Genomic DNA, 26,335 nt, shown 5'->3' on the forward strand with positions numbered 1-26,335 from the left:
CACGGAGAGGGTGGTGGATATGTGGAATGCGTGGGATAAACACAAAGGAATCCTGTTATGAAGGAATGGATCCGCGGAATCTTAGCGGAGATCAGGTGGTGACACCGGTAACTGGGAAACAAAACTGGTGCTGGGCAGACTTCTACGGTCTACGCCTTGATCGTGACTGAATAGATAGGGATGGGCTGGAGTATAAATTTTAAGGGACTTCAACGATAGCATCAGAACTTAGTACAAGAGTGCTGGGCACACTTGTACGGTCTGAGCCCTGGGAATGGCAAGGACAAATATAGAGTACCATATACCATGTAAAATGAGTTTATCTTGTTGGGCAGACTGGATGGACCGTACAGGTATTTATCAGCTCTCATTTACTATGTTACTATGCTTACTGCTGCTTGTTAAAAGCTAGGGAGCGAGATTCATTACTGATATGTTATGCTTTAAATGAGCCCAGCTGGAGATATTGTCCCTGACAGAAATATACAGGAGAGCATAGAAAACAGAAGGGACCAATACTCTGTCACATTCTATTATACTAAGCATGATGATTTGGTTTTCCAGGTATAATTCAAGTCTCACAGAGAGAAAGTGTAGAATGCGTATTTTTTCCTGAACCTATTAAACTTTATAACCCACACATGATAATAAAGAAGAAAACCCAATAACTGTAACCCCAAGGTCCCTGCAAGAATCTGGAATAGTTTATTTGACAGGAGGGGAATAGATTCTACATTTCAAGGCCTAAAGCATACTATTACAATTAAAAGGAGACATGCCACTCTAGTCGAGGTGTTCTAAAGTTTCTTTTTTTTTGGGGGGGGGGGAGGGGGGGTGAGGAAATAAAGTCATCTTCAACACAAACTGGTAAATGGTGCATATTCAGACTGGCACACATTCTTCCAACAAACAGTACAGAGAGGGGTTAGATTCTTCCTTCCATACCCACAGGGATACCCTCCTTCCCTGGTTGTGGACTGGCCTCCCTCGTAACATTTCTGGGTTCCCTGACTCTTAAGGACCCACTTGGCACCTTGAGTCCAAACTTTTCAGGCTCTCCTGTGGAATTCCTCTCTTCCTCTGGAATTCACCAGACTCCTGGATCTAGCATTAGATGGGTACATTTTATCCTTTTTTTCTCCCCCTCCCTCCTCCTCCTTACTACAAAGCTCTTCAGTTCACTACTCCTCTGGACTGCCAAAGGCACCCCAATACCATTCCTCAAAGGACACTAGAGGAAGAAAAAGTTTCTCTCCAGCTCTAGCTCTGAGGAATAGGCAGCCAAGCATCTCCTTCTCCTCTCTAGCTCCCTACTTAACTCATCCCAGGGTACTACTCCAGCACACACAAGCCTGCACACCTCCAACTCCATCTCTTCATAGCCAACTAACCAAGCCATGTGGACTACACCATTGTGGTCTCTAGGGGGGAGTATAACAGAAAATGTCTCAGTCACTCACTTCTGCTTTCCACCAGAAGAAATTCAGACCTAATAAAAGAAAGCAAAGTTCCCTAACATACAGATGTTTTATTTACAGTAATTCTTCTTTTATTAACATTTCCCAGCTCTGGAACAAAAAAACTAAAAGCAATTTACTCTTTGGCGATGAACAAACTTTTCCCTGTGTAGCAGTATCTACTCATATAATGTCCCCATGTGATTTTACTATGCTTATGATTGTCTAGGCCTTTTAAAGCATAATATCTATGAAGCCTTAATATCCTAGAAGTATAATCTCGGCACACCATCACACACCTGGAGCCTCTTTATTTTCAGAAATTTTCTTTTATAGATAGTTTACTTACAGCCAGATGTTCAGAAGCACTGCCCTAAGGAAGCAGAGACTCCGTAATTCTGAGAGCTGTACCAGCGGTTGGAGACAGAAATCTGAAGGGAAGCAGCTTTATTGCAGAGGTGGAGAATAGTTAAACAGATGAAAGCAGTTCAGAGCTGGATGGCTGGGATAGTGAATGATACATACCTGTAGCAGGTGTTCTCCGAGGACAGCAGGCTGATTGTTCTCACGACTGGGTGACGTCCGCGGCAGCCCCCACCAACCGGAAAAAAGCTTCGCGGGACGGTCGGCACGCAGGGCACGCCCACCGCGCATGCGCGGCCGTCTTCCCGCCCGTGCGCGACCGCTCCCGCCAGTTGAATGGCTAGCAAAAGATGAAACACACAACTCCAAAGGGGAGGAGGGAGGGTAGGTGAGAACAATCAGCCTGCTGTCCTCGGAGAACACCTGCTACAGGTATGTATCATTCACTTTCTCCGAGGACAAGCAGGCTGCTTGTTCTCACGACTGGGGTATCCCTAGCTCTCAGGCTCACTCAAAACAAGAACCCAGGTCAATTGAACCTCGCAACGGCGAGGGTACAACAGAAAATTGACCTACGAAGAACAACTAACTGAGAGTGCAGCCTGACCAGAATAAATTCGGGTCCTGGAGGGTGGAGTTGGATTTACACCCCAAACAGATTCTGCAGCACCGACTGCCCGAACCGACTGTCGCGTCGGGTATCCTGCTGGAGGCAGTAATGTGATGTGAATGTGTGGACAGATGACCACGTCGCAGCCTTGCAAATCTCTTCAATAGTGGCTGACTTCAAGTGGGCCACCGACGCTGCCATGGCTCTAACACTATGAGCCGTGACATGACCCTCAAGAGCCAGCCCAGCCTGGGCGTAAGTGAAGGAAATGCAATCTGCTAGCCAATTGGAGATGGTGCGTTTCCCGACAGCGACCCCTAGCCTGTTAGGGTTGAAAGAAACAAACAATTGGGCGGACTGTCTGTGGGGCTGTGTCCGCTCCAAGTAGAAGGCCAATGCTCTCTTGCAGTCCAATGTGTGCAACTGACGTTCAGCAGGGCGGGTATGCGGCCTGGGGAAGAATGTTGGCAAGACAATTGACTGGTTAAGATGGAACTCCGACACCACCTTCGGCAGGAACTTTGGGTGGGTGCGGAGCACTACTCTGTTGTGATGAAATTTGGTATACGGAGCATGAGCTACCAGGGCTTGAAGCTCACTGACCCTACGAGCTGAAGTAACTGCCACCAAGAAAATGACCTTCCAGGTCAAGTACTTCAGATGGCAGGAATTCAGTGGCTCAAAAGGAGGTTTCATCAGCTGGGTGAGGACGACGTTGAGATCCCATGACACTGTAGGAGGCTTGATAGGGGGCTTTGACAAAAGCAAACCTCTCATGAATCGAACGACTAAAGGCTCTCCAGAGATGGCTTTACCTTCCACACGATAATGGTAAGCACTAATAGCACTAAGATGATTCCTTACTGAGTTGGTCTTGAGGCCAGACTCTGATAAGTGCAGAAGGTATTCAAGCAGGTTCTGTGCAGGGCAAGAACGAGGTTCTAGGGCTTTGCTCTCACACCAAATGACAAACCTCCTCCACTTGAAAAAGTAACTCTTTTTAGTGGAATCCTTCCTAGAGGCAAGCAAGACCCGGGAGACACCCTCAGACAGACCCAACGCAGCGAAGTCTACGCCCTCAACATCCAGGCCGTGAGAGCCAGGGATTGAAGGTTGGGGTGCAGCAACGCTCCGTCGTTCTGCGAAATGAGAGTCGGAAAACACTCCAATCTCCACGGTTCTTCTGAGGACAACTCCAGAAGAAGAGGGAACCAGATCTGACGGGGCCAAAAGGGCGCTATCAGAATCATGGTGCCGCGGTCTTGCTTGAGCTTCAGTAAGGTCTTCCCCACCAAAGGTATGGGAGGATAAGCATACAGGAGGCCGGTCCCCCAATGAAGGAGAAAGGCGTCCGACGCTAGCCTGCCGTGTGCCTGAAGTCTGGAACAGAACAGAGGCAGCTTGTGGTTGGTCTGAGAGGCGAAAAGGTCCACCGAGGGGGTGCCCCACGCTCGGAAGATCTTGCGTACCACTCTGGCATGGAGAGACCACTCGTGCGGTTGCAATACTCTGCTCAGTCTGTCGGCCAGACTGTTGTTTACGCCTGCCAGGTACGTGGCTTGTAGGAGCATGCCGAACCGGCACGCCCAACGCCACATCCCGACGGCCTCCTGACACAGGGGGCGAGATCCGGTGCCCCCCTGCTTGTTGACGTAATACATTGCAACCTGATTGTCTGTCCGAATTTGGATAATTTGGCAGGACAGCCGATCTCTGAAAGCCTTCAGTGCGTTCCAGATCGCTCGGAGCTCCAGGAGGTTGATCTGCAGATCCTTTTCCTGGAGGGACCACAGACCCTGGGTGCGAAGCCCATCGACATGGGCTCCCCACCCCAGGCGAGATGCATCCGTCGTCAGCACTTTCGTGGGCTTCGGAATTTGGAATGGACGTCCCAGGGTCAAATTGGTCCGGATGGTCCACCAGAGCAGTGAAGTGCGGCAACTGGTGGAGAGGCGGATGACATCTTCTAGATTCCCGGTGGCTTGAAACCACTGGGAAGCTAGGGTCCATTGAGCAGATCTCATGTGAAGACGAGCCATGGGAGTCACATGAACTGTGGAGGCCATATGACCCAGAAGTCTCAACATCTGCCGAGCTGTGATCTGCTGAGACGCTCTGGTCTGCGAAACCAGGGCCAAGAGATTGGTAGCCCTCGCTTCGGGAAGGTAGGCCTGAGCCGTCTGGGTATTCAGCAGCGCTCCTATGAATTCCAGAGACTGAGTAGGCTGGAGATGGGACTTTGGGTAATTTATCACAAACCCCAGCAGCTCCAGAAGTTGAATAGTGCACTGCATGGACCGGAGGGCCCCTGCCTCCGAGGTGCTCTTGACCAGCCAATCGTCGAGATATGGGAACACGTGCACTCCCAGCTTGCGTAGATACGCCGCCACCACCACGAGGCACTTTGTAAACACTCGTGGGGCAGAGGCGAGCCCAAAGGGCAGCACACAATACTGAAAGTGCCGTGCGCCCAGGCGGAATCTGAGATACTGTCTGTGAGCTGGCAGTATCGGGATGTGAGTGTATGCGTCCTTTAAATCCAGGGAACATAGCCAATCGTTTTTCTGAATCATTGGCAGAAGGGTGCCCAAGGAAAGCATCCTGAACTTTTCTTTGACCAGGAATTTGTTCAGGCCTCTCAGGTCTAGGATGGGACGCATCCCCCCTGTTTTCTTTTCCACAAGGAAGTACCTGGAATAGAATCCCTGCCCTTCCTGCCCGGGTGGTACGGGCTCGACCGCATTGGCGCTGAGAAGGGCGGAGAGTTCCTCTGCAAGTACCTGCTTGTGATGGGAGCTGAAAGACTGAGCTCCCGGAGGACAATTTGGAGGCAGGGAGGCCAAATTCAGGGCGTATCCGCACCGCACTATTTGGAGAACCCACTGGTCGGAGGTTATGAGAGGCCACCTTTGGTGAAAAAATTTTAACCTCCCTCCGACCGGCAGATCGTCCGGTACGGACACTTGTAGGGCGGCAATGTTCCCGTGGATCCAGTCAAAAGCCCGTCCCCGGCTTTTGCTGTGGAGGCGCAGGGGGCTGCTTAGGCGCACGCTGTTGACGAGAACGAGCGCGCTGGGGCTGTCCCTGTGCCTGACGAGGCCTTCGGGCCGGCTGGTTGTACCTACGCTTCGCAAAAGAATAGGGTGCAGCCTGCCGGGCCCGGGAAAAACGTCCACCTGTGGAGGTGGATGCTGAAGGCGCCCGGTGGGAGAGCTTGTCGAGAGCGGTTTCCCGCTGATGCAGTTGGTCCACCATCTGCTCGACCTTCTCGCCAAAAATGTTATCCCCCCGGCAAGGGACGTCGGCCAGTCTCTGCTGGGTGCGGTTGTCCAGGTCAGAGGCACGCAGCCATGAGAGCCTGCGCATCACTATACCTTGGGCCGCAGCACGAGAGGCCACGTCACAGGTGTCATAGATACCCCTGGACAGGAACTTTCTGCACGCCTTCAGCTGCCTGACCACCTCCTGATAAGGCCTGGACTGCTCCGGCGGGAGCTTCTCGACCAGGTCCGCCAGTTGTTGCACATAGGTCCGCATGTGAATGCTCATATAGAGCAGGTATGATTGGATGCGGGTCACGAGCATGGAGGACTGGTAGGCCTTCCTCCCAAACGAGTCCAGAGTGCGAGACTCCCGCCCCGGGGGCGCCGAGGCGGTATCCCTCGAACTCCGTGCCCTCTTGAGAGCAGAATCCACGACCGCCGAGTCATGGGGCAATTGGGGCCGCATTAACTCTGGGTCAGAGTGGATCCTGTACTGGGACTCTGCTTTCTTGGGAATGGTGGGGTTAGTTAATGGTCGCACCCAGTTCCGAAGCAGTGTCTCCTTGAGGACATTGTGCAGCGGTACCGTGGAGGACTCTCTAGGTGGTGATGGATAGTCGAGGACCTCGAGCATCTCGGCCCTTGGCTCTTCCACAGAGACCACGGGAAAGGGAATGCTGATAGACATATCCCGCACAAAGGAGGCAAAGGAGAGACTCTCAGGAGGCGAGAGCTTCCTCTCCGGTGAAGGCGTGGGGTCCGAGGGAAGGCCCGTAGACTCCTCTGAGGAGAAATATCTAGGGTCCTCCTCTTCCCCCCACGAGTCCTCATCCTCGGTATCGGACATAAGCTCATGTAGCTGAGTCCTGAACCGGGCCCGGCTCGACGTCGAGGCACCAAGGTCTCGGTGTCGTCGAGCGATGGGCTCCCGCGTCGGCGGGGACGGAGCTCCCTCCATCGACGTCGACGGGGACTCCACCTGCGTGGCGGTCGAGACCGGCACCGCAAGCGGCGGCGGTGTCGACTGCCCCGGCGCCGGGCTAGAGCTCGCCGGCGCCACAGTCATCGGCGCCGAGGGCGCAAGCACCCCCGGCGCCGGCACAGCCTGGCGCATCAGCCCTTCCAGGATCCCCGGAAGGATGGCTCTGAGGCACTCGTCCAGGCCCGCTGCCGGGAAAGGCGGTGGGGCCGGTAGGGGTGTCGGTGCCAGAATCTGATGGGAGCCAGGAGACGACACCGAGGTGCCGGGACCCTGTTGCGTCGGCACCTCTATCACCGACGGGGATCTCTCCTCTCGATGGAGACGCTTCGGCGTCGACTCCTCTCCGATATGCATGGAGGGCGACCGGTGACGGCGCTTCTTATCCTTCTTCCGATGCCCGTCACCGGTGCCGGGAGGCATGGAGGAGGAGGATGACGATCCCCCTCGGTCTCGAGGGACCGGGTCAGACAGGGTTCGGTCCCGTGGGCCATGGGCTGAGGGAGTGACCGGGGCCGACTGCCCACGCGGCCTCTCACCTCTACCCTCACCGGCGGACCGGCGGGCCGACGGGACCTGTTCTCCTGGGGTCGATGCCATCGGTGCCGATGTCTCGGGCATCGATACCGGTACCGAAGGGCCGGGCGTCGATACCGATGCCGTCGAGGTCGACGTCGAGGGGCCGGCGCAAGTTCCAAAAATACGGTCCCGTTGAACTTGCCTCGCAACCTGAGTCCGTTTCCGGAGACCGAGACACAGGGGACACGACTTGAAATTGTGCTCCGGCCCGAGGCACTGGAGGCACCAAGCGTGGGTGTCGGTCTGCGAGATGGGCCGGCCGCACCGACCACACTTCTTAAATCCACTCGGGACCTTCGAGGACATCGACGGAAAAATCGCGTCGGCGAAATTAAAGTCGTCGATGGTGGCAGAAATCACACCTCGAAAAAGAAACGATCGTGCGGCCACTAGGCCGCAACGCAACGTCCCCGCTGGAAGCGAGGGAAAATGGGAGCGCGTGCTCCTTTTTTTTTTTTTGAAAAGAAAACGAGGACTGCGCCGCAACTAAACAAAAGAAGAAATAAAAGAAGAAGTTCGCGTAAACGCGACGGTTTTCCGGGGCTGAAGAAGAGAGAGCGGCACAGGCACGACTCTCTCCAGGCGCGGAAAAAAAGGAACTGGCGGGAGCGGTCGCGCACGGGCGGGAAAACGGCCGCGCATGCGCGGTGGGCGTGCCCTGCGTGCCGACCGTCCCGCGAAGCTTTTTTCCGGTTGGTGGGGGCTGCCGCGGACGTCACCCAGTCGTGAGAACAAGCAGCCTGCTTGTCCTCGGAGAATGTGCAATATCTTATGAGAAAAAATGAATGAGGTAAAAAAAACGAGTTCATTACTTGCTGACCTGAACGTGTATACCCTGGAGGAAAGGAGAAACAGGGGTGATATGATACAGATGTTCAAATATTTGAAAGGTATTAATCCGCAAACGAACCTTTTCCAGAGATGGGAAGGCGGTAGAACTAGAGGACATAAAATGAGGTTGAAGGGGTGCAGATTCAAGAAAAATGTTAGGAAGCATTTTTTCACGGAGAGAGTGGTGGATAATTGGAATGCCCTCCCGAGGGAGGTGGAGGAGATGAAAACGGTATTGGAATTCAAAAATGCGTGGGATAAACAAAGGAATTCTGTTCAGAAGGAATTGATCCTCAGAAGCTTAGCAGAGATTGGGTGGCAGCACTGGTAGTGGGAGGTGGGGCTAGTGGTTGGGAGGCGGGGCTAGTGCTGGGCGAACTTCTACGGTCTGTGCCCTGAAAATGGCAGATACAAATCAAGGTCAGGTATACACATAAAGCAGTACATATGAATTTATCTTGTTGGGCAGACTGGATGGACCATGGTAAAATTATGTATAATCATACCTGATAATTTTCTTTCCATTAATCATAGCTGATCAATCCATAGACTGGTGGGTTGTGTCCATCTACCAGCAGGTGGAGATAGAGAGCAAACTTTTGCCTCCCTATATGTGGTCATGTGCTGCCGGAAACTCCTCAGTATGTCGATATCAAAGCTCCATCCGCAGGACTCAGCACTTAGAGAATTACACCCACGAAGGGACACTCTGCCCAGCTCACCACCGCCGAAACGGGGGAGGGGAATTAACCCAGCTCATCCCCACACAAGTGGGGGAGGGGAATCCGTCCAGCTCATCCCCGCGGAGCGGGGGAGGGACACCACACCCGCCGATGCGGGGGGATCTGGCTTATCCTGCAACCGCAACCGCGGGAGGAGCTGACTGACCCTAACACCGCCGAAGCGGGAGGGGTACAAAGCTGCCCTACAGCCGCACGAAGCGGGAGGGAGGGCCGGCAGAATTTTAAGTCTCAATCCAGCCCCGTAAAACGGAGGGGAGAGGAATGCAGCAGCTCACTGTAACACAAACTCGTCTTAACTCTTGAAGAATCCAAGTGAAAAAACTTGAACACGAAGTCTTTCTGAAGTAACTGAAGACTAAACTTGAACCTGAAATGCAACCAGAATAAAAACAGTACAGATATCTGGGAGGGGCTATGGATTGATCAGCTATGATTAATGGAAAGAAAATTATCAGGTATGATTATACATAATTTTACCTTCCATATCATCAAGCTGATCAATCCATAGACTGGTGGGATGTACCGAAGCAGTACTCACCCAGGGCGGGACATTGAAATCCCTGACCTCAACACTGAAGCTCCAAACCGGGCCTCCGCCCGTGCAGCCACAGTCAAACGGTAATGCTTGGAGAATATACGAGCCGAAGCCCAAGTTGCCGCCTTGCATATCTCTTCCAAGGAGACGGATCCGGCCTCTGCCATCAAGGCCGCCTGAGCTCTCGTGGAGTGAGCCTTCAGCTGGATAGGCGGCACCTTCCCCGCGGCCACATAAGCCGCTGCAATGGCTACCTTGACCCATCTTGCCACTGTAGGCTTAGCAGCCTGCAGACCCTTACGAGGACCTGCAAACAGGACAAACAGATGATCCGATTTCCGGAAATCATTGGTCACTTCCAAGTATCTGATGATGACTCGTCTCACATCTAGATATTTAAGAGCAGAGTACTCCTCTGGGTAGTCCTCCCTACGAAAGGAAGGGAGACAGAGCTGCTGATTCACATGGAAGCGAGAAACAATCTTGGGCAGGAAGGAAGGCACTGTGCGAATAGTCACTCCTGCCTCAGTGAACTGCAGAAAAGGCTCTCGACATGAGAGCGCCTGGAGCTCGGAAACTCTTCTGGCTGAAGTGATAGCCACCAAAAAGACTGCTTTCAACGTCAGGTCTTTCAGAGATGCCCTCGACAAGGGTTCAAAAGGCGGCTTCTGCAATGCTCTTAGTACCAGGTTGAGATTCCACGCAGGCACCACTGAGTGCAGAGGAGGGCGCAGGTGATTAACTCCCTTGAGAAAGCGCACCACATCTGGCTGCGAAGCCAGGGAAGCACCCTTCAGGCGGCCCCTGAAGCAAGCCAGAGCCGCTACCTGGACTTTAAGGGGACTGAGCGACAGGCCTTTCTCCAGACCTTCTTGCAGGAACGCCAACACTGAAGAAATTGGAGCAGTGAAGGGAGAAAGTGAGCCTGCTTCACACCACGCTGCAAAGATACGCCAAACCCTGGCGTAAGCAGTAGAAGTAGAGCGCTTCCTCGCTCTCAGCATAGTGGCGATGACCTTGTCTGAGAAGCCCTTCTTCCTCAGACGCTGCCGCTCAATAGCCAGGCCGTAAGACCAAAGGGGGAGGGATCCTCCATCACCACGGGACCCTGATGTAACAGGCCCTGCTCCACCGGCAGCCGCAGAGGATCGTCGACTGAGAGCCTGATCAAGTCCGCATACCAGGGACGCCTGGGCCAATCCGGACCCACCAGGATTACCCTGCCGGGATGCTTTGCCACCCGGTCTAGCACCCTGCCCAACATGGGCCAGGGCGGGAACACATAGAGAAGCTCTTCTGTCGGCCACTGTTGGAGAAGAGCATCTACTCCCAGGGATCGAGGGTCCCGTCCTCTGCTGAAAAAGCGCGGCACTTGGCAATTGGCCGATGACGCCATCAGATCTAGGCTCGGCTGGCCCCAGCGCTTCGTGATGTCCAAGAACGCCTGAGCAGATAGCTGCCACTCTCCGGGCTCCAAGGTATGGCGACTGAGAAAGTCCGCCTTGACATTCATGACTCCGGCAATGTGGGCCGCTGAAAGCTGCTCCAGGTTCGCTTCCGCCCACTGGCAAAGATTCATAGCCTCCTTGGCTAGAGGGGCGCTCTTGGTACCTCCCTGGCGGTTGACATAGGCCACAGCCGTGGCATTGTCCGACAGGACCCGTACAGGCTTCAACACCAGTACCGGGGTGAACTCCAAAAGCGCCAACCGAATGGCTCTGAGTTCCAGGAGGTTGATAGACCACTTTGCCTCTGCAGGAGACCAGAGCCCCTGCGCTGTCCTTCCCAAGCAGTGGGCTCCCCAGCCCGACAACGAGGCGTCCGTCGTGACGACAATCCACTCTGGGGTCACCAGAGGCATTCCCGCAGACAACTTGTCTGTCTGCATCCACCAGCTCAGCGCCTTGCGCACTGCTGGGTCCAAGGGAAGGCGCACAGCATAATCCTCCGACATCGGAGTCCAGCGCTGCAGCAAAGAGTGTTGAAGTGGTCTCATATGAGCCCTGGCCCAGGGCACAACTTCCATCGTGGCCGTCATAGAGCCCAACAGCTGCACATAGTCCCAAGCCCGAAGGGGAGAGGCTACTAGGAACTGGTCCACCTGAGCCTGAAGTTTGACAATCCGATTGTCTGGCAGGAACACTCTGCCCACTTGGGTGTCGAATCGAACTCCCAGGTACTCCAGGGACTGAGTCGGGCGCAGCTGGCTCTTCTCCCAGTTGAAGATCCATCCCAGGGAGCTCAAAAGAGCAACTACCCGGTCCACAGCTTTGCTGCACTCTGCATAAGAGGGGGCTCGGATCAACCAGTCGTCCAGATAAGGATGGACTTGTACCCCTTCCTTTCGTAGGAAGGCCGCGATGACCACCATTACTTTGGAAAAGGTCCGAGGAGCAGTAGCCAACCCGAAAGGGAGGGCTCTGAACTGGAAGTGTCGTCCCAGGACTGCAAAACGCAGAAAGCGTTGATGAGGAGGCCAGATGGGAATATGCAGGTACGCTTCCTTGATGTCCAAGGATGCCAGGAACTCTCCTGCCTTCACTGCCGCTATAACAGAGCGGAGAGTCTCCATGCGAAAGTGCCGCACTTTCAAGGCCCGATTGACCCCTTTGAGGTCGAGGATAGGCCGGACAGAACCTCCTTTCTTTGGTACCACAAAGTAAATGGAGTAACGTCCCTTGCCAAGCTGACTTTCTGGCACCGGATCGACCGCGCCCAGGCGGATCAGATTGTCCAAGGTCTGCTGCACTGCCACAGCTTTGACCGGAGACTTGCAGGGAGAGAGTACAAACCCGTCTTTTAAGGGTCGGCAGAACTCTAGTTTGTAGCCGTCTCTGATGACTTCCAGCACCCACGTGTCTGAAGTTATTGTGGTCCACTCGCCCAGAAACGAGGACAGCCGTCCTCCAATCTGCACTGGGGCGTGGACCAAGACCCCGTCATTGGGTACGAGACCCTGGGGGAGGACCGGAGGGAGCACCTCCGGGACGGCGGTCTCTGCGAAAGGAATGCTGCTTGGGGGAGAAATTCCTCTTGAAGGAAGAGGGGGCAGAGGAACCCGACTTGCCCGGGCGGTACCGACGGGCTTCCTGCAACCGTCCTCTGGAGGTACCGGGACGAGTACTAGCCCGAGCCCTGACCTCTGGTAATTTCTTGCCCTTAGACGTGCCGAGATCGGTCACGATTTTGTCCAGCTCGACCCCAAAGAGCAGCTTGCCTTTAAAAGGCAACCTAGCCAGGCGGGATTTAGAGGCGTGGTCAGCAGACCAATGTTTCAGCCAAAGCCACCGCCGCGCAGAGATTGTCTGAGCCATGCCTTTCCCTGAGGCCCTCAAGACATCATACAGCAAGTCTGCCAAATAGGCTAAGCCCGTTCCAGGGCCGGCCAATCAGCCCTCAAGGAAAGATCCGAGGGGGAAGCCCGCTGCACCATAGTCAGGCACGCCCTGGCCACATAGGAGCCGCAAACTGAGGCCTGCAAACTTAAAGCAGCCGCCTCAAAGGACGACCTTAAGGCCGCCTCCAATCTTCTGTCTTGGGCGTCCTTTAGGGCCGTGCCACCTTCCACCGGCAACGCCGTTTTCTTAGTCACCGCAGTGATTAAAGAATCCACGGTAGGCCACAGATAGGCCTCACGTTCACTCACAGCCAAAGGATAGAGGCGGGACATAGTCCTAGCCACTTTAAGGCTCGCTTCTGGGACATCCCATTGAGCCGAAATTAGGGTGTGCATGGCATCATGCACGTGGAAGGTTCTAGGCGGGCGCTTCGTCCCCAGCATAATGGCAGAGCCAACAGGGGCTGAGGGAGAGACGTCCTCCGGAGAGGAAATCTTCAAAGTGTCCATGGCCTGTAACAACAGGTTGGGCAAAACCTCTGGGCTAAAAAGCCGCGCTGCAGAGGGGTCATCCGCTCCATCCGAGCGGGGATCCGTCTCCTCCAAGGAATCCGCAAAGGACCGTTGGGAGATCTCAGACACGCTGCCCTCATCTACATCGGAGGAGACAAATTCCTCCAAGGCCTGGGAATCAACCCGAGGGCGTTTACCTCTGGGAACCTCAACCTCTTTACCAGACGAGGGAGCAGGGGCAGCGCTTTGCATGAGGAAAGCCTGATGCAGCAGCAAAACAAACTCGGGGGAGAAACCCCCCAGACTGTGCACTTCTGCAGCCTGGGCAACAGCCCTAGACGCACCCTCAACCGGCGCTCGCAAGAGCGGGGGAGAGACATGCTGCGCATCCAAAATGGCGTCCGGCGCGACACTCCGCGAAGGAGCCGCGCGGGAAGGACGGCGCTTAACTTTAGCCGCTTTTGTGCCGTCGCCCAAATTAAGGGCGTTCATGGCATTAATGTCTCCAACCTCAAGGGCGGCCCACGAAGAAGCCGTCCGAGCCGCGTGGCCGGCCAAGATGGCGGAGGCGAGGAGCGGGGGATGGGCGTTTATGGCGGGAAAAACCGCCACGCCGGAGGAAGGACCGGGACATTCATCGGTCACGAAACTGTCACCCAACAAGGGCGAATCAGGCTGTAAGACCCCCGCATCCCCTCTAGAAGCGCTCAAGCGATCCGGGGAGCGACCCTTTGCGCCCTCGCCCTCCGACGCCATATGCCACGAGGAGAAGAATCGGGGAACCCCCTGCCCGCTATAAAAAGGTAAAAATTACCTGCTGTCCGCTCCGAGCTGTAACGAACTTGTGTTCCAGTGAGTAGCTGCAATGAACGTTTAAATAAACGTCGAAATAAACGCCTTTAAGGACGTTTAAAAAAATTTTTTTTTTTTTAACGGAGCCAGCGGGAGGGGGGAGAAAAGGAGGGACCTGGCACCACCAGGTTTGCACTTGCTCAAAAGAGCCCTCAACCCCAGGCACTCAACAAAACCTAAAAATTAGGCTTGGAGGCCTAGCCAGAGCTGCTGCTGTGTGTGACCACCACCTGCTGAGATAGAGAACATACAGAGGAGTTTCCGGCAGCACATGACCACATATAGGGAGGCAAAAGTTTGCTCTCTATCTCCACCTGCTGGTAGATGGACACAACCCACCAGTCTATGGATTGATCAGCTTGATGATATGGAAACAGGTCTTTCTCTGCCATCATCTACTATGTTACATGCTAAGCTTTAGTAAAGAGCCCCTTAGTTTTTTACTAGTGCCTAAGTTTTCTAAATATATTTCCACCACTGGTTTTAGATTTCTTTTTTTTAAAGATAACTAAATAATGAACAAACAACCATGATAGACAGTGACTAAAGCTGAAGCTTTGACTGGCATTATTGCTTACAAGTTTCAAACTCAACTGCATTTGCATGCACTACCTCCATCTCATGCATATTTATTGTGGATATTCTAAAAATCCGACTGGCTAGGTGTGTCCCAAGGACTGAGCTGAGAACTTCTGTTTTGGAGGGATATTGAACATTCAGCACAGATCCAAACCCACAAGCTTCAAAAATTATTTGAGTACTTCAAATACTTACAATAAATCTTGTTCAATTTTTACCACTAACTTCATTCTCACTACTCAAGACATTAAACAGTGATATGCTCAATGAAAAGTGCTTCAAAATGTTTTTTTTTTTTAATAGCAGATAATTTAAAACAAGTGGTTTGAAGATGCCACAGGGAACTCTGCCGGACCATGGCTATCTTCAAACCACTTGTTTTTTTTGTTTTTTTACAGCAGGTAAACGCTACAACAATTTTCATTGAATGTAGCACTAGAGATTAATTTCATATGAGCATATGTTTTATTATCATGCGTAGCTGAACACTATTGAACACAGCATCATTTTGATTGAAAACTGATGATGTAATTTAAATTAATGCTGTTGTGAAATGTTTTGAGCTCTATATCATAGCATTTCACTGCAAGTATCTCAGCAGCAGTTTGGCTGCTGATTTTTTACTGTGAGTCTCCTTTTTAATTTTGATATGCTGTGTTATTTATATGAGTTCAGCACTTTAGTTAGTTTAGCAATTATTTTGAGAGGAGTTTTGTTGTTGTTTATACACTGAATTCCAGTGTGACATTCCCCCTTTCTTTATACTACCCAAATCACATTAAACTTCACTGGATATTTAGGTGAAACAGTTCATCAAGTGCTAATATAAGGCAGTTTGACTAGAAGTGCAAAGACACAGCAAAGATATGAGGATGAACAATTGTGCTGCATGGAACATATTGTTTACATCAAATGATTAGCACGCAAATGCTGAAAATTCATTAGGAAAATACTTACAACAGTACGATGTAAACAGATTAAAAAAAAAATGTCTTCCACACACATAGCAATGAAACGGTATCTTTTCACAGATACATATCATAAATTTAACTTGCCTGGAGTCTAGCAGCTCCAGAGCATTCACAGGAGACAGTGGAGGCCATTGATGAACCAGAGAGTAGATTTCAGAGAGACTCTCCCAATCCCAGTTTGGGGCACTTGCTAATACTTTTGGCAGGCTGTTTTTGTCTTCAAGGCAATAGTATCGCATTTCCCACAAAAACACTTTATCTTCCTTCGAAAGTCTACACAGGAAAACACAAGCATTTTGTAAGCCTACAAAGCAATATACAGTAAATTAAATGAAACCAGAAAGAAGCAGGCCAGACAATGCTAGAGCCTAAAATCCTGGCTCTAGGCCACTGAACTGGGGGGAGCAAATGTTTAGTCTTTAAGAATGCAAAACTCAGAGCCTCTTACACTCTATCACAGCTTTCTAATAGCCCTGACATTCACTACTAAACTGAACTTTTATTCTATTAAAAGTAGAGGAGTGTGGTAGCCGTGTTAGTCTACTCTTAAGGTTATCAATAGAAATCAAACAAAATAAAACATGGAAAAGAAAATAAGATGATACCTTTTTTATTGGACATAACTTAACACATTTCTTGATTAGCTTTCGAAGGTTGCCCTTCTTCCTCAGATCGGAAATAAGCAAATGTGCTAGCTGACAGTGTATATAAGTGAAAACATTCAAGCATTACTATGACAGTCTGACAGGGTGGGAGGATGGGGGTGGGTAGGAGGTATGCATGGGGACATCAAAGCATATCATTGATAATCTAACAGGATGGGTGTGGATAGGTAAGGGGTGGGGTGATCAATAGAGGAATACAGCTTTATGGTTTATAATGGGCTAGGAACCCCAGATCCTTGTTAAGTCCTTTCTGTTGGGTGTTAAAATATTCAATCATTCTGACTTCAAAGGTCTTACGTTCTTGTATGGTTTTAAAGTTACCTTTCAGGATTCTCACTATGAAGTCACTGGTACAGTGTCCTGGTCCTGTAAAATGCTGACCAACAGGGGTGGGAGCCCTACTGGCACCAGTATTGTTCATGTGATGTCTATGTAAATTGAATCTTGTCTTAAGCATCTGGCCTGTTTCTCCAATAAAGCATCCCAAAATAATCTCCAAGAATATTGCCTCCTCCCTCAAAACACCCAGGGAGAATCTGCTACAGTACAAGGAGAAAAAATCCACAGACAGAATCCCCCTTGTAGTGACATACAATCCAGAGCTGAAAAACTGAGGAAAATCATAAGAGATCTACAACCTATACTCCAGGAGGATGAATTACTGAAAGAGATATTCCCAACCCCACCAGTACTGGCCTTCCGACAGCCACCCAACTTAAAACACAAACTAATCAGAAGTAAACTTCCATCACAGACTGAAAAGGAACAGAAGGGCACACTTCCCTGTAATTTATCCAGTTGCAAACTATGCCAAAATATTTCACAGGACCCCACAGTCATCCACAAAGGAAAGATATTGAACTTAAAGGAATCTTTCACTTGCTCATCTTCCAATGTGGTATATATCATTCAGTGTAAAAAATGTAACGAAGGATGCTATATTGGAGAAACAGGCCAGATGCATAAGACAAGATTCAATTTACATAGACATCACATGAACAATACTGGTGCCAGTAGGGCTCCCACCCCTGTTGGTCAGCATTTTACAGGACCAGGACACTGTACCAGTGACTTCACAGTGAGAATCCTGAAAGGTAACTTTAAAACCATACAAGAACGTAAGACCTTTGAAGTCAGAATGATTGAATATTTTAACACCCAACAGAAAGGACTTAACAAGGATCTGGGGTTCCTAGCCCATTATAAACCATAAAGCTGTATTCCTCTATTGATCACCTCACCCCTCACCTATCCACACCCATCCTACCCACCCCCATCCTCCCACCCTGTCAGCCTGTCATAGTAATGCTTGAATGTTTTCACTTATATACACTGTCAGCTAGCACATTTGCTTATTTCCGATCTGACGAAGGGTAACCTTCGAAAGCTAATCAAGAAATGTATTAAGTTATGTCCAATAAAAAAGGTATCATCTTATTTTCTTTTCCATGTTTTATTTTGTTTGATTTCTATTGATTCTATTAAAACAAAGCTGTTATCAGAGTGCTTATTCTGTCTAAGCTGGTTGTTGGTCATCACTTGTCATGAATTACACAGGGGACAATTTTAAAAGCCATTTCTGCATGTAAAGCAGTGCTTTGTATGCTGCAATAAACAATTATAAAAAAAATTGTGCATACAGCCTCACATGTGTAACCTTATCCAGGCTCAGTGGAGGTGTTTCAGGACGTTTTTTATTTCTGTACATACTTTTCAAAATATATGAACAGATGTATATTTATGCTTACTGTAAGGTTTGATATATCACCTTACATAAAGAAGGTCAAAGAGGCAAACAACATGCAATAAAATTATACATATCACAGAAACAGAATTCCATTAAAATAGGAAAGAAAACATACAAAAAAAGATTTAAAAAAAAGGGGGAAGGAAAGAAGTGCTATCTTTGTAGTATACCCTGAGACACTGTACCACATATTTTACCTTTTTCCTCTTCCCTCCCTATTTTTCTTTTTTCCCTTTTGTTTTTCTTTATTTTGAGTTGTTGCATAGAACTAAAAAACTTAACACAAAAATATTAGAGGATATACTTCTGTATTCTGGAAAAGTTATATTATTACTGGAGCAGCTTGTACATTGTATTTCGGTACTGCAGCCTGTTGCTTTTCCTCTGTTAAGCTTAATAAAGTCCTCTTGTTAAATCAAAAAAATAAACAAAAAAATGGACTGCTGAGATGCAATCTTATGGACAAGGAAGACTTTAAACCGTATCTGAAGTGTGATGGGGAGCCAATGTAACTTGGCCAACAAATATGTGACTGAATCAAAGTGCTTAGCTTTAAACCGGTAACAATGTCTGAACTACCAAGTGCTGATCTTATCTGAATTCATAACTCTGAAAAATAAAAACAGGTATTAACTCCCTGTGGTAATCCAGGCCATAATACACACGCTCTGATCATTTTTTCATTCTGCGTAAAAAGAAACACTGCAACACATACATTGAACTTCAACATAAAACATACCCACAAATGGAATCTTTGACAAGAATTGAAAACAGTCGTGTTTTTTTATGTTTTCCCAATATCTCCAGACTACGTTGTGCAGGACTGTTAGCAGGCTGTGGAGCAGTATACACAAAATCCGTGGCAGGGGATGGAAAATCAACCTTCAAATGAAGCAGAAAACTGTTTTATGGGGTAGAGGTTTTCTAAAAGCTCAGTGAACTACCATTTCAACTTAGCAAACTGCATACTATTTTGTACTGAAAACATTTTAAAAAGCATGAAACTTCCCTCTACTGGCCAAGTCACAAGAAAATTTGATGCAAACAGCTCAGTTTTGTTCAGCCCCTTAGTTAACAGCTTTGGTTACTGCTAAACTTCTAGTATGCCAGCAACTTAAATTGATGGATATCACAACCTTATATTCTGTACACATAGGGGACAATTCTATAACTGGATGCCAAAAGTAAGCGAGTAATGCACCTCTTCTAAAAAGCAAAGTTACTTTCCTGTAGCAGGTATTTTCTGAGGACAACAGGACAGGTATCCTTACTTCTGGGTGACGTTATCCTGACGGTGCCATGTGGGACTGTAGGGCTATTTCCCTGTGAGTCTTATTCGGCTGGTCTCAGCCTGTGAATACAACTATATCAGGATGGAGCCATGAACTATGACCCTGAACTTCAGTGAAGCAAGCAGATTCAACTTTCTGTTTGTGTCAGCTCTCTGCTTGTGGTAAATCACTGGCAGGCCTGGAAAAACTCAAGGACACAGTGGACCACCTGCCCCCTCTTTTACTTCCCTGATAAGGACAAGGGGAGTAAGACCATGGCGCCAGCAAGGCTGATGAGACAGGAATGCCCATCACAAGGTAATAATTTGAAGGTGAAGAAAAGGTTTCTTGCTCAGGGAAGGAGCTGGACAAGATCCTGATTGGTTGCTGTCTGGTCACCTGAGAATCGGGGACTGAAGAGCAGGAAAGAGGGGATACAAGAAAAGGGTCTGGAAGAGAAAAAGAGAGGTTCACCAAAAGTTCACCTGGAGTTCGCTGGAAGACAGGGTAGCTGGAGAGAGAAGTCCAGCGAGACCTGAAGTGGTCCACAACCTTGTGAACTGTCTATCTGAAGAAAGTACCTGTTGGTCCAGCTGTGCCGGCCAGAGTGACTGTAATCCTGCTTGCTGCAGAGAGCCAGGGCTATTCTCTAAGACTGACTCACTGTGGAAGACAGTTTGAGTCTAAGGGGGAAGACCTGTGACATACTCATCTGAGAGACCACCCAAGAGTCAGCTCGGTGAGCATTACAGAGATTTATTTCCTATTAGTCTGGGATTAGTTAGTGGGTTCTTACCTCAGTAAAGGCGGGTTAGTTCAGAACTGTGGTCAGGAAGGTGGCTGCTAACTGTATTACTTCATGACCTAGTCAGTTACAAATCAGGATTGTGTATAACCTAGTAACCGGTGATAACAGTGTTTTATTTAGACAATACATTCTATAGTAGTCTTATCAGCATAAGGTCTCTATATTTGTACCTAAGCCTTATTGCAGAGTGTATTATTTATATTTTCTTATCTTTATAATAAATTCTAATATATATCAGCTGTGACTCTTCTTTAGCACAGTTCTCTACAACGGAAGGAAAGCTCTGGCGTAGGCACCAGAAGATTCAGGTTCCTGTAGCATATTACCCCCTAGACAGCGCTGAGAAGTTGGTAGCCAGACTTCTGTGAACGGAACCTGAATTACTCATTGGGTAGCTTTGCCCATAAGAGTTATTTATATATACATGCTTACAGGACACTAGTGCTCTGTAACTGTAAGAGGCTTTTGGCAGTGGCCTCACTGCACATGCGCGAGTGCCTTCCCACCTGACGTGCAAGCATGGGACTCCCAGTAACACATAATGGCTGGAAAAGAATTCAGCTCCTAGGGGAGGTAGGAGGGTTATAAAGATTCCTGTCCTGCTGTCCTTGGAGAACACCTGCTACAGGTAAGTAACTTCGCTTTCTCTGAGGACAAGCAGGACAGTAGTATCCTTACATCTGGGAAACCCTAGCTATCAGGCTCACCGAAAACAGCAGTAGGAGAATACAGTCTCATAATAGCAAGACTATTTTGAACCGAATAACCTCAAAACAAATTGAAAACTGTTTGTGGAGGTGCAGCCTAGAACTGAATATAATGGGCCCTAAGAGGGTGGAGTTGGATTCTAGACACCAAATTCTGCAGGACTATCTGACCAAACCGACTGTCGCCATCAAGTATCTTGCTTGAGGCATTAATGAGATGTGACTGTGTGAACTGAAGACTTATGTTGCAGCCTTGTAAATCTCCTCAATGGATGCAGGCATGGCTCTGATATTATGAGCCATGACTCCAATATAATGAGCCATGGCATGACCCTCCAGAGTCAGCCCAGCATTTTTTATTTTTTGTTACATTTGTATCCCGCGCTTTCCCACTCATGGCAGGCTCAATGCGGCTTACATGGGGCAATGTATCTGATCGGAAGCCAGTGAAGTGACTTGAGGAGAGGGGTGATATGAGTATATCGGTTCAGGCGGAAGACAAGATGTGCAGCAGAGTTCTGGATGGACTGAAGGGGGGATAGGTGGCTAAGTGGGAGGCCGGTGAGGAGTAGGTTGCAGTAGTCAAGGCGAGAGGTAATGAGAGAGTGGATGAGAGTTCGGGTGGTGTGCTCAGAGAGGAAGGGGCGAAGTTTGCTAATGTTGTAGAGGAAGAAGCGACAGGTCTTGGCTATCTGCTGGATATGCGCAGAGAAGGAGAGGGAGGAGTCGAAGGTGACACCGAGGTTGCGGGCAGATGAGACGGGGATGTTGAGGGTGTTATCAACTGAGATAGAGAGTGAAGGGAGAGGAGAAGTGGGTTTGGGTGGGAAAACAATAAGTTCAGTCTTGGCCATGTTCAGTTTCAGGTGGTGGATGGACATCCAGGCAGCAATGTCGGATAAGCAGGCCGATACTTTGGCCTGGGTTTCCGCTGTGATGTCTGGTGTGGAGAGATACAGCTGGGTGTCGTCAGCATAAAGATGATAGTGGAAACCATGAGATGAGATCAGGGAGCCTAAGGAAGAGGTGTAGATTGAAAAAAGGAGGGGCCCAATGACAGATCCCTGAGGAACTCCAACAGAGAGCGGGATAGGGGAGGAGGACGAACCATGAGAGTGTACTCTGAAGGTACGATGGGAGAGATAAGAGGAGAACCAGGAGAGGACAGAGCCCTGGAACCCAAAGGAGGACAGTGTGTCAAAGAAGTAGGTTGTGATTGACAGTGTCAAAAGCGGCGGATAGATCGAGGAGGATGAGGGTGGAGTAGTGACCTTTGGATTTGGTGAAAACAGGTCATTGCAGACTTTAGATAGTGCCTTTTCAGTCGAGTGTAGGGGGCGAAAGCTGGATTGAAGCGGATCGAGGATGGCATGAGAGGAGAGAAAATCAATGCAGCGGCTGTGAACGGCACGTTCAAGTATCTTGGAGAGGAAGGGTAGGAGGGAAATGGGGCGGTAGTTGGAGGGACAGGTAGGGTCAAGAGATGGTTTTTTGAGGAGTGGTGTGACCACAGCATGCTTGAAGGTGTCCGGGACAGTTGCAGTGGAGAGAGGCTGAGGATATGACAGATGGTGGGGGTGATAGTAGGCGCGATGGTGCTAAGTAGGTTGGTGGGGATGGGGTCTGAGGAACAAGTGGTGGATTTCGAGGAGAGGAGATGGGCAGTTTCCTCTTCGGTGATATCAGAAAAAGAGGAGAAGGAGGCCTGGGTTGGTTGGTTGAGAGAGTGGGTTATAGGATGAAGAGAAGGAGAAGGTTTGGTGGTGAATTCGAGCTGATCTTCTGGACCTTGTCATGGAAGTAGTCGGCCAGAGATAGAGGAGAGAGTGAGGGGTGGGTGGGAGCAGAGGGCACTTTGAGGAGGGAGTTGAGAGTGGCGAAGAGACGACGAGGATTAGAGCTGAGGGAATTAGTCAATTGGGTGTAATAGTCCTGTTTGGCGAGGAACAAGGAGGATTGGAAGGAGGATAGCATGAATTTGAAGTGAATGAAATCAGTATGGGTGCGAGATTTCCTCCAGAGGCATTCAGCCGAACCGGCGCAGGAGCAAAGGTATCAGGTGCAAGGGGTCAGCCAGGGCTGGGGATTGGTACGCCTTGAGGAACGGGAGATGGACGGTGCAAGGCTGTCTAGAGGAGAGAGTGGCATTGTAAGTGGAGACAGCTTTGTCAACAGATTCGGAGGACGTGATGGAAGGGAGGAGATCAGAGATACTAGAGGATAAGGTAAGGAGTCAACAGCCTGGATATTTCTGGAAGTAGTATTTAGTGTTGGGTGAGAATGAGGGGGAGGGTGCAGAAGTGTGAATGTGATTAGGTGATGGTCAGAGAGAGGAAGAGCTGATGCGCGGAAAATGGAGGGTGAGCAAGTAGAAGAGAGGATGAGATCAAGACAGTGGCCAAATTTGTGAGTAGGGGTGGAGGAGCTCAGTTGGAGGTTGAAGGAGGAGGTAAGAGAGAGGAACTGAGAAACGTATGAGTCGGATGGGTTATCAATGTGTATGTTTAAGTCACCAAGAATGAGGGATGGGGATTAGTGCTCAAGAAAGACGGAGAGCCAGGCATCGAAGTCGGTAAGGAAGGAAGGGAGGAACTTATTAGGGGGGCGGTAAATGAGTGCAACTCTGAGTGGCAGCGGGTGGAATAGACGGATTGAGTGAACTTCAAAGGATGAGAAGCAGTGAGACTGAGGTAGGTGGAGAGGTTGAAAACTGCAGGAGAGTGAAAGTAGTAGCCCGACGCCGCCTCCGCGACCAACTGGGCAGGGCGAATGGGAGAAAAGATAGCCTCCGTGGTATAGGGCCGCGATTGAGGCAGAGTCATCAGGGGTGAGCCAGGTTTCAGTTAGGGCGAGCAGTTGAAGGGAATAGGAGATGAAGAGATCGTGGGTGAAGGGAAGTTTGTTGCAGATTGAGCAGGCGTTCCACAGGGCGCAAGAGAAGGGGAGGGAGGAGGGGGGAGGAGGGGAATAGAGATGAGATTGGAGATATCGCGGGAACGTTTGCATAGATGAGATGAGGACGAGGACAGTTGTGGGGGACCTGGGTTGGGATTGATGTCTCCCGCGGATAGCAGGAGAAGGAGCAAGAGAGTGCGGAGAAGGGTGGGTGAGGAAGGGCGACGAAGTCGGGATGCGCTTAGGAGGAATGGGGAAGGGTTCATGGCAGGAAGGAGGTGTTGAAGGTTGAGAGCTAGGAAGGAGGAGGAGGACAATAGGGATGGTGAGGTGGTGGGGGACAGGGGTAGGTAGGGTATTGCAGTAGTGAGCAGGACGGGAGAGGACATGGATGGGTAGTGAGATCGTGTGGTATACAGCGGTGGGAGGGGGAAAAGATTAGGGAGGGACAGGGCAAGGAGTAGAATGTGAATGGGGGCCATGAGTAGTGACTGAGGTGTTCACAGGGCAGGTAGATGGGCTGGGAGGCAGACAGATTTCAGGGTGGGCAGTCAGTCAGTCAGTCAGGTGATTGGCTAGTGGGCAGGAGCAGGTGGATTGGGCAGCAGGTTGAGTGGCTAGCAGGCAGGAGCAGGTGGATTGGGCAGCAGGCAGGCAGGAGCAGGTGAGTGCGGTGGAGAGCACAGCAGCAGTACTGGAACAAGCTGGAATGGTATGAAGCAAGAGCTGGCGGACTAGAACAAGCTGAAGCAGATGGACTGGAGCAAGCTGGATCAGGCGGTCTGGAACAGGCTGGATCAGGCAGGCTGGAGCAAGCTGGATCAGGTGGGCTGGAACAGGCTGGATCAGGCAGTCTGGAGCAAGCTGGAGCAGAGGCCTGGAGCAGGCAGGCTGGAGCAGAAGGCCTGGAGTAAGCAGGGAGAAGCTGAATCAGGCAGACTGGAACAAACTGGAGCAGATGGACTGGAACAAGCCTAGTGGTTAGGGTGGTGGACTTTGGTCCTGGGGAACTGAGGAACTGAGTTCAATTCCCACTTCAGGCACAGGCAGCTCCTTGTGACTCTGGGCAAGTCACTTAACCCTCCATTGCCCCATGTAAGCCGCATTGAGCCTGCCGTGAGTGGGAAAGCGCGGGGTACAAATGTAACAAAATGAAAAAATGAAAATTAATCTGCAAACAAACCTTTTCCGGAGACGGGAAGGTGGCCCGTGCGAGCTCCCCCGCCCCGCAAATCCATCTTCCGTCTGCCCTCTGCTCCCCATAGTAGCCCTGCTGGTTTCCTTTCTGCGCTGCCGCCGCCGCCGTCCTGCCTTTAAAAAATTAATTTTCCCTCGAGGCGCGCCAGCGTTGAAGCGAAGGCAGCAGGCTCAGCTCAGTTCCTGCCTTCGTTCCGTTCCTTCGCATCATGGCTCCGCCCTTGCGCAAACAGGAAATACGTCAGGCAAGGGCGGAGCCATGATGCGAAGGAACGGAACGAAGGCAGGAACTGAGCTGAGCCTGCTGCCTTCGCTTCAACGCTGGCGCGCCTCAAGAGAAAATTAATTTTTTAAAGGCAGGACAGCGACAGCGGCGGCAGCGCAGAAAGGAAACCAGCAGGGCTACTATCGGGGAGCAGACGGAAGATGGACGACCAGGGGAGCGGAGAGGGCTGGAAGATGGCGGAGAGGAGGGCAGGGGGGAGACGAGGATTGCTGGACACGGGTGGGTGGATGGAGGGCAGGGGAGAGGAGGGTTGCTGGACATGGGTGGGTGGGTGGATGGAGAGGAGGGCAGGGGGGAGAGGAGGGTTGCTGGACATGGTGGATGGAGGGGAGAGGAGGGTTGCTGGACATGGTTGCATGGAGGGGAGAGGAGGGTTGTTGGACATGGGTGGGTGGATGGAGAGGAGGGCAGGGGGGAGAGGAGGGTTGCTGGACATTGGTGGACGGAGGGGAGAGGAGGGGGAGGGGGAGCAGGGGAGAGGAGGGTTGTTGGACATGGGTGCATGGAGGGCAGGGGAGAGGAGGGTTGCTGGACATGGGTGGGTGGATGGAGGGGAGAGGAGGATTGCTGCACATTGGTGGATGGAGGGGAGAGGAGGGTTGCTGGACATGGTTGCATGGAGGGGAGAGGAGGGTTGCTGGACATGGGTGCATGGAGGGCAAGGGAGAGGAGGGTTGCTGGACATGGGTGGAGGAGAGGGAAGGGAGAGAGAAGAAATGCTGGACATGGGTGGATGGAGGGCAGGGGGGAGAGGAGGATCGCTGGACATGGGTGCATGGAGGGGAGAGGAGGATTGCTGGACATGGGTGCATGGAGGGCAGGGGAGAGGAGGGTTGCTGGACATGGGTGGACGAGAGGGAAGGGAGAGAGAAGAAATGCTGGATATGGGTGGAGGGGAGGGAAGAGTGAGGAATGAGATGAGAAGAGGGAAAAGGAAGAGAGGAGAATAACTGCAAATGGATGGAGAAAATAGGCAGAAGCTGAGGACCAGAAATGAAGAAGAAAGGAGGAAAGAAATAAATGGAAAGGAAGCCCTGGAAACGGAGTTAAGAGGACAGATAGCAGTAGAATCGGATACTGGGCCAGCATGAGCAGAAAAACAGTCACCAGACAACAAAGGTAGAAAAAAACTCATTTTATTTTCATT

General features: G+C 50.6%; 1 protein-coding gene across 1 annotated transcript in view; it reads right to left on the minus strand.

Annotated features, from left to right (window-relative positions):
• PIK3C2A (phosphatidylinositol-4-phosphate 3-kinase catalytic subunit type 2 alpha) overlaps positions 1–26,335 on the minus strand; it is a 564,057-nt gene that overhangs the window by 192,267 nt on the left and 345,455 nt on the right. Inside the window, 2 exon segments of the mRNA XM_030201063.1 lie at positions 15,697–15,885; positions 18,764–18,906. Of these exon segments, the coding sequence (XP_030056923.1) occupies positions 15,697–15,885; positions 18,764–18,906 (332 nt within the window).

Source organism: Microcaecilia unicolor, chromosome 4, assembly GCF_901765095.1.
Source record: "Microcaecilia unicolor chromosome 4, aMicUni1.1, whole genome shotgun sequence".
Lineage (NCBI taxonomy): Eukaryota > Metazoa > Chordata > Amphibia > Gymnophiona > Siphonopidae > Microcaecilia > Microcaecilia unicolor.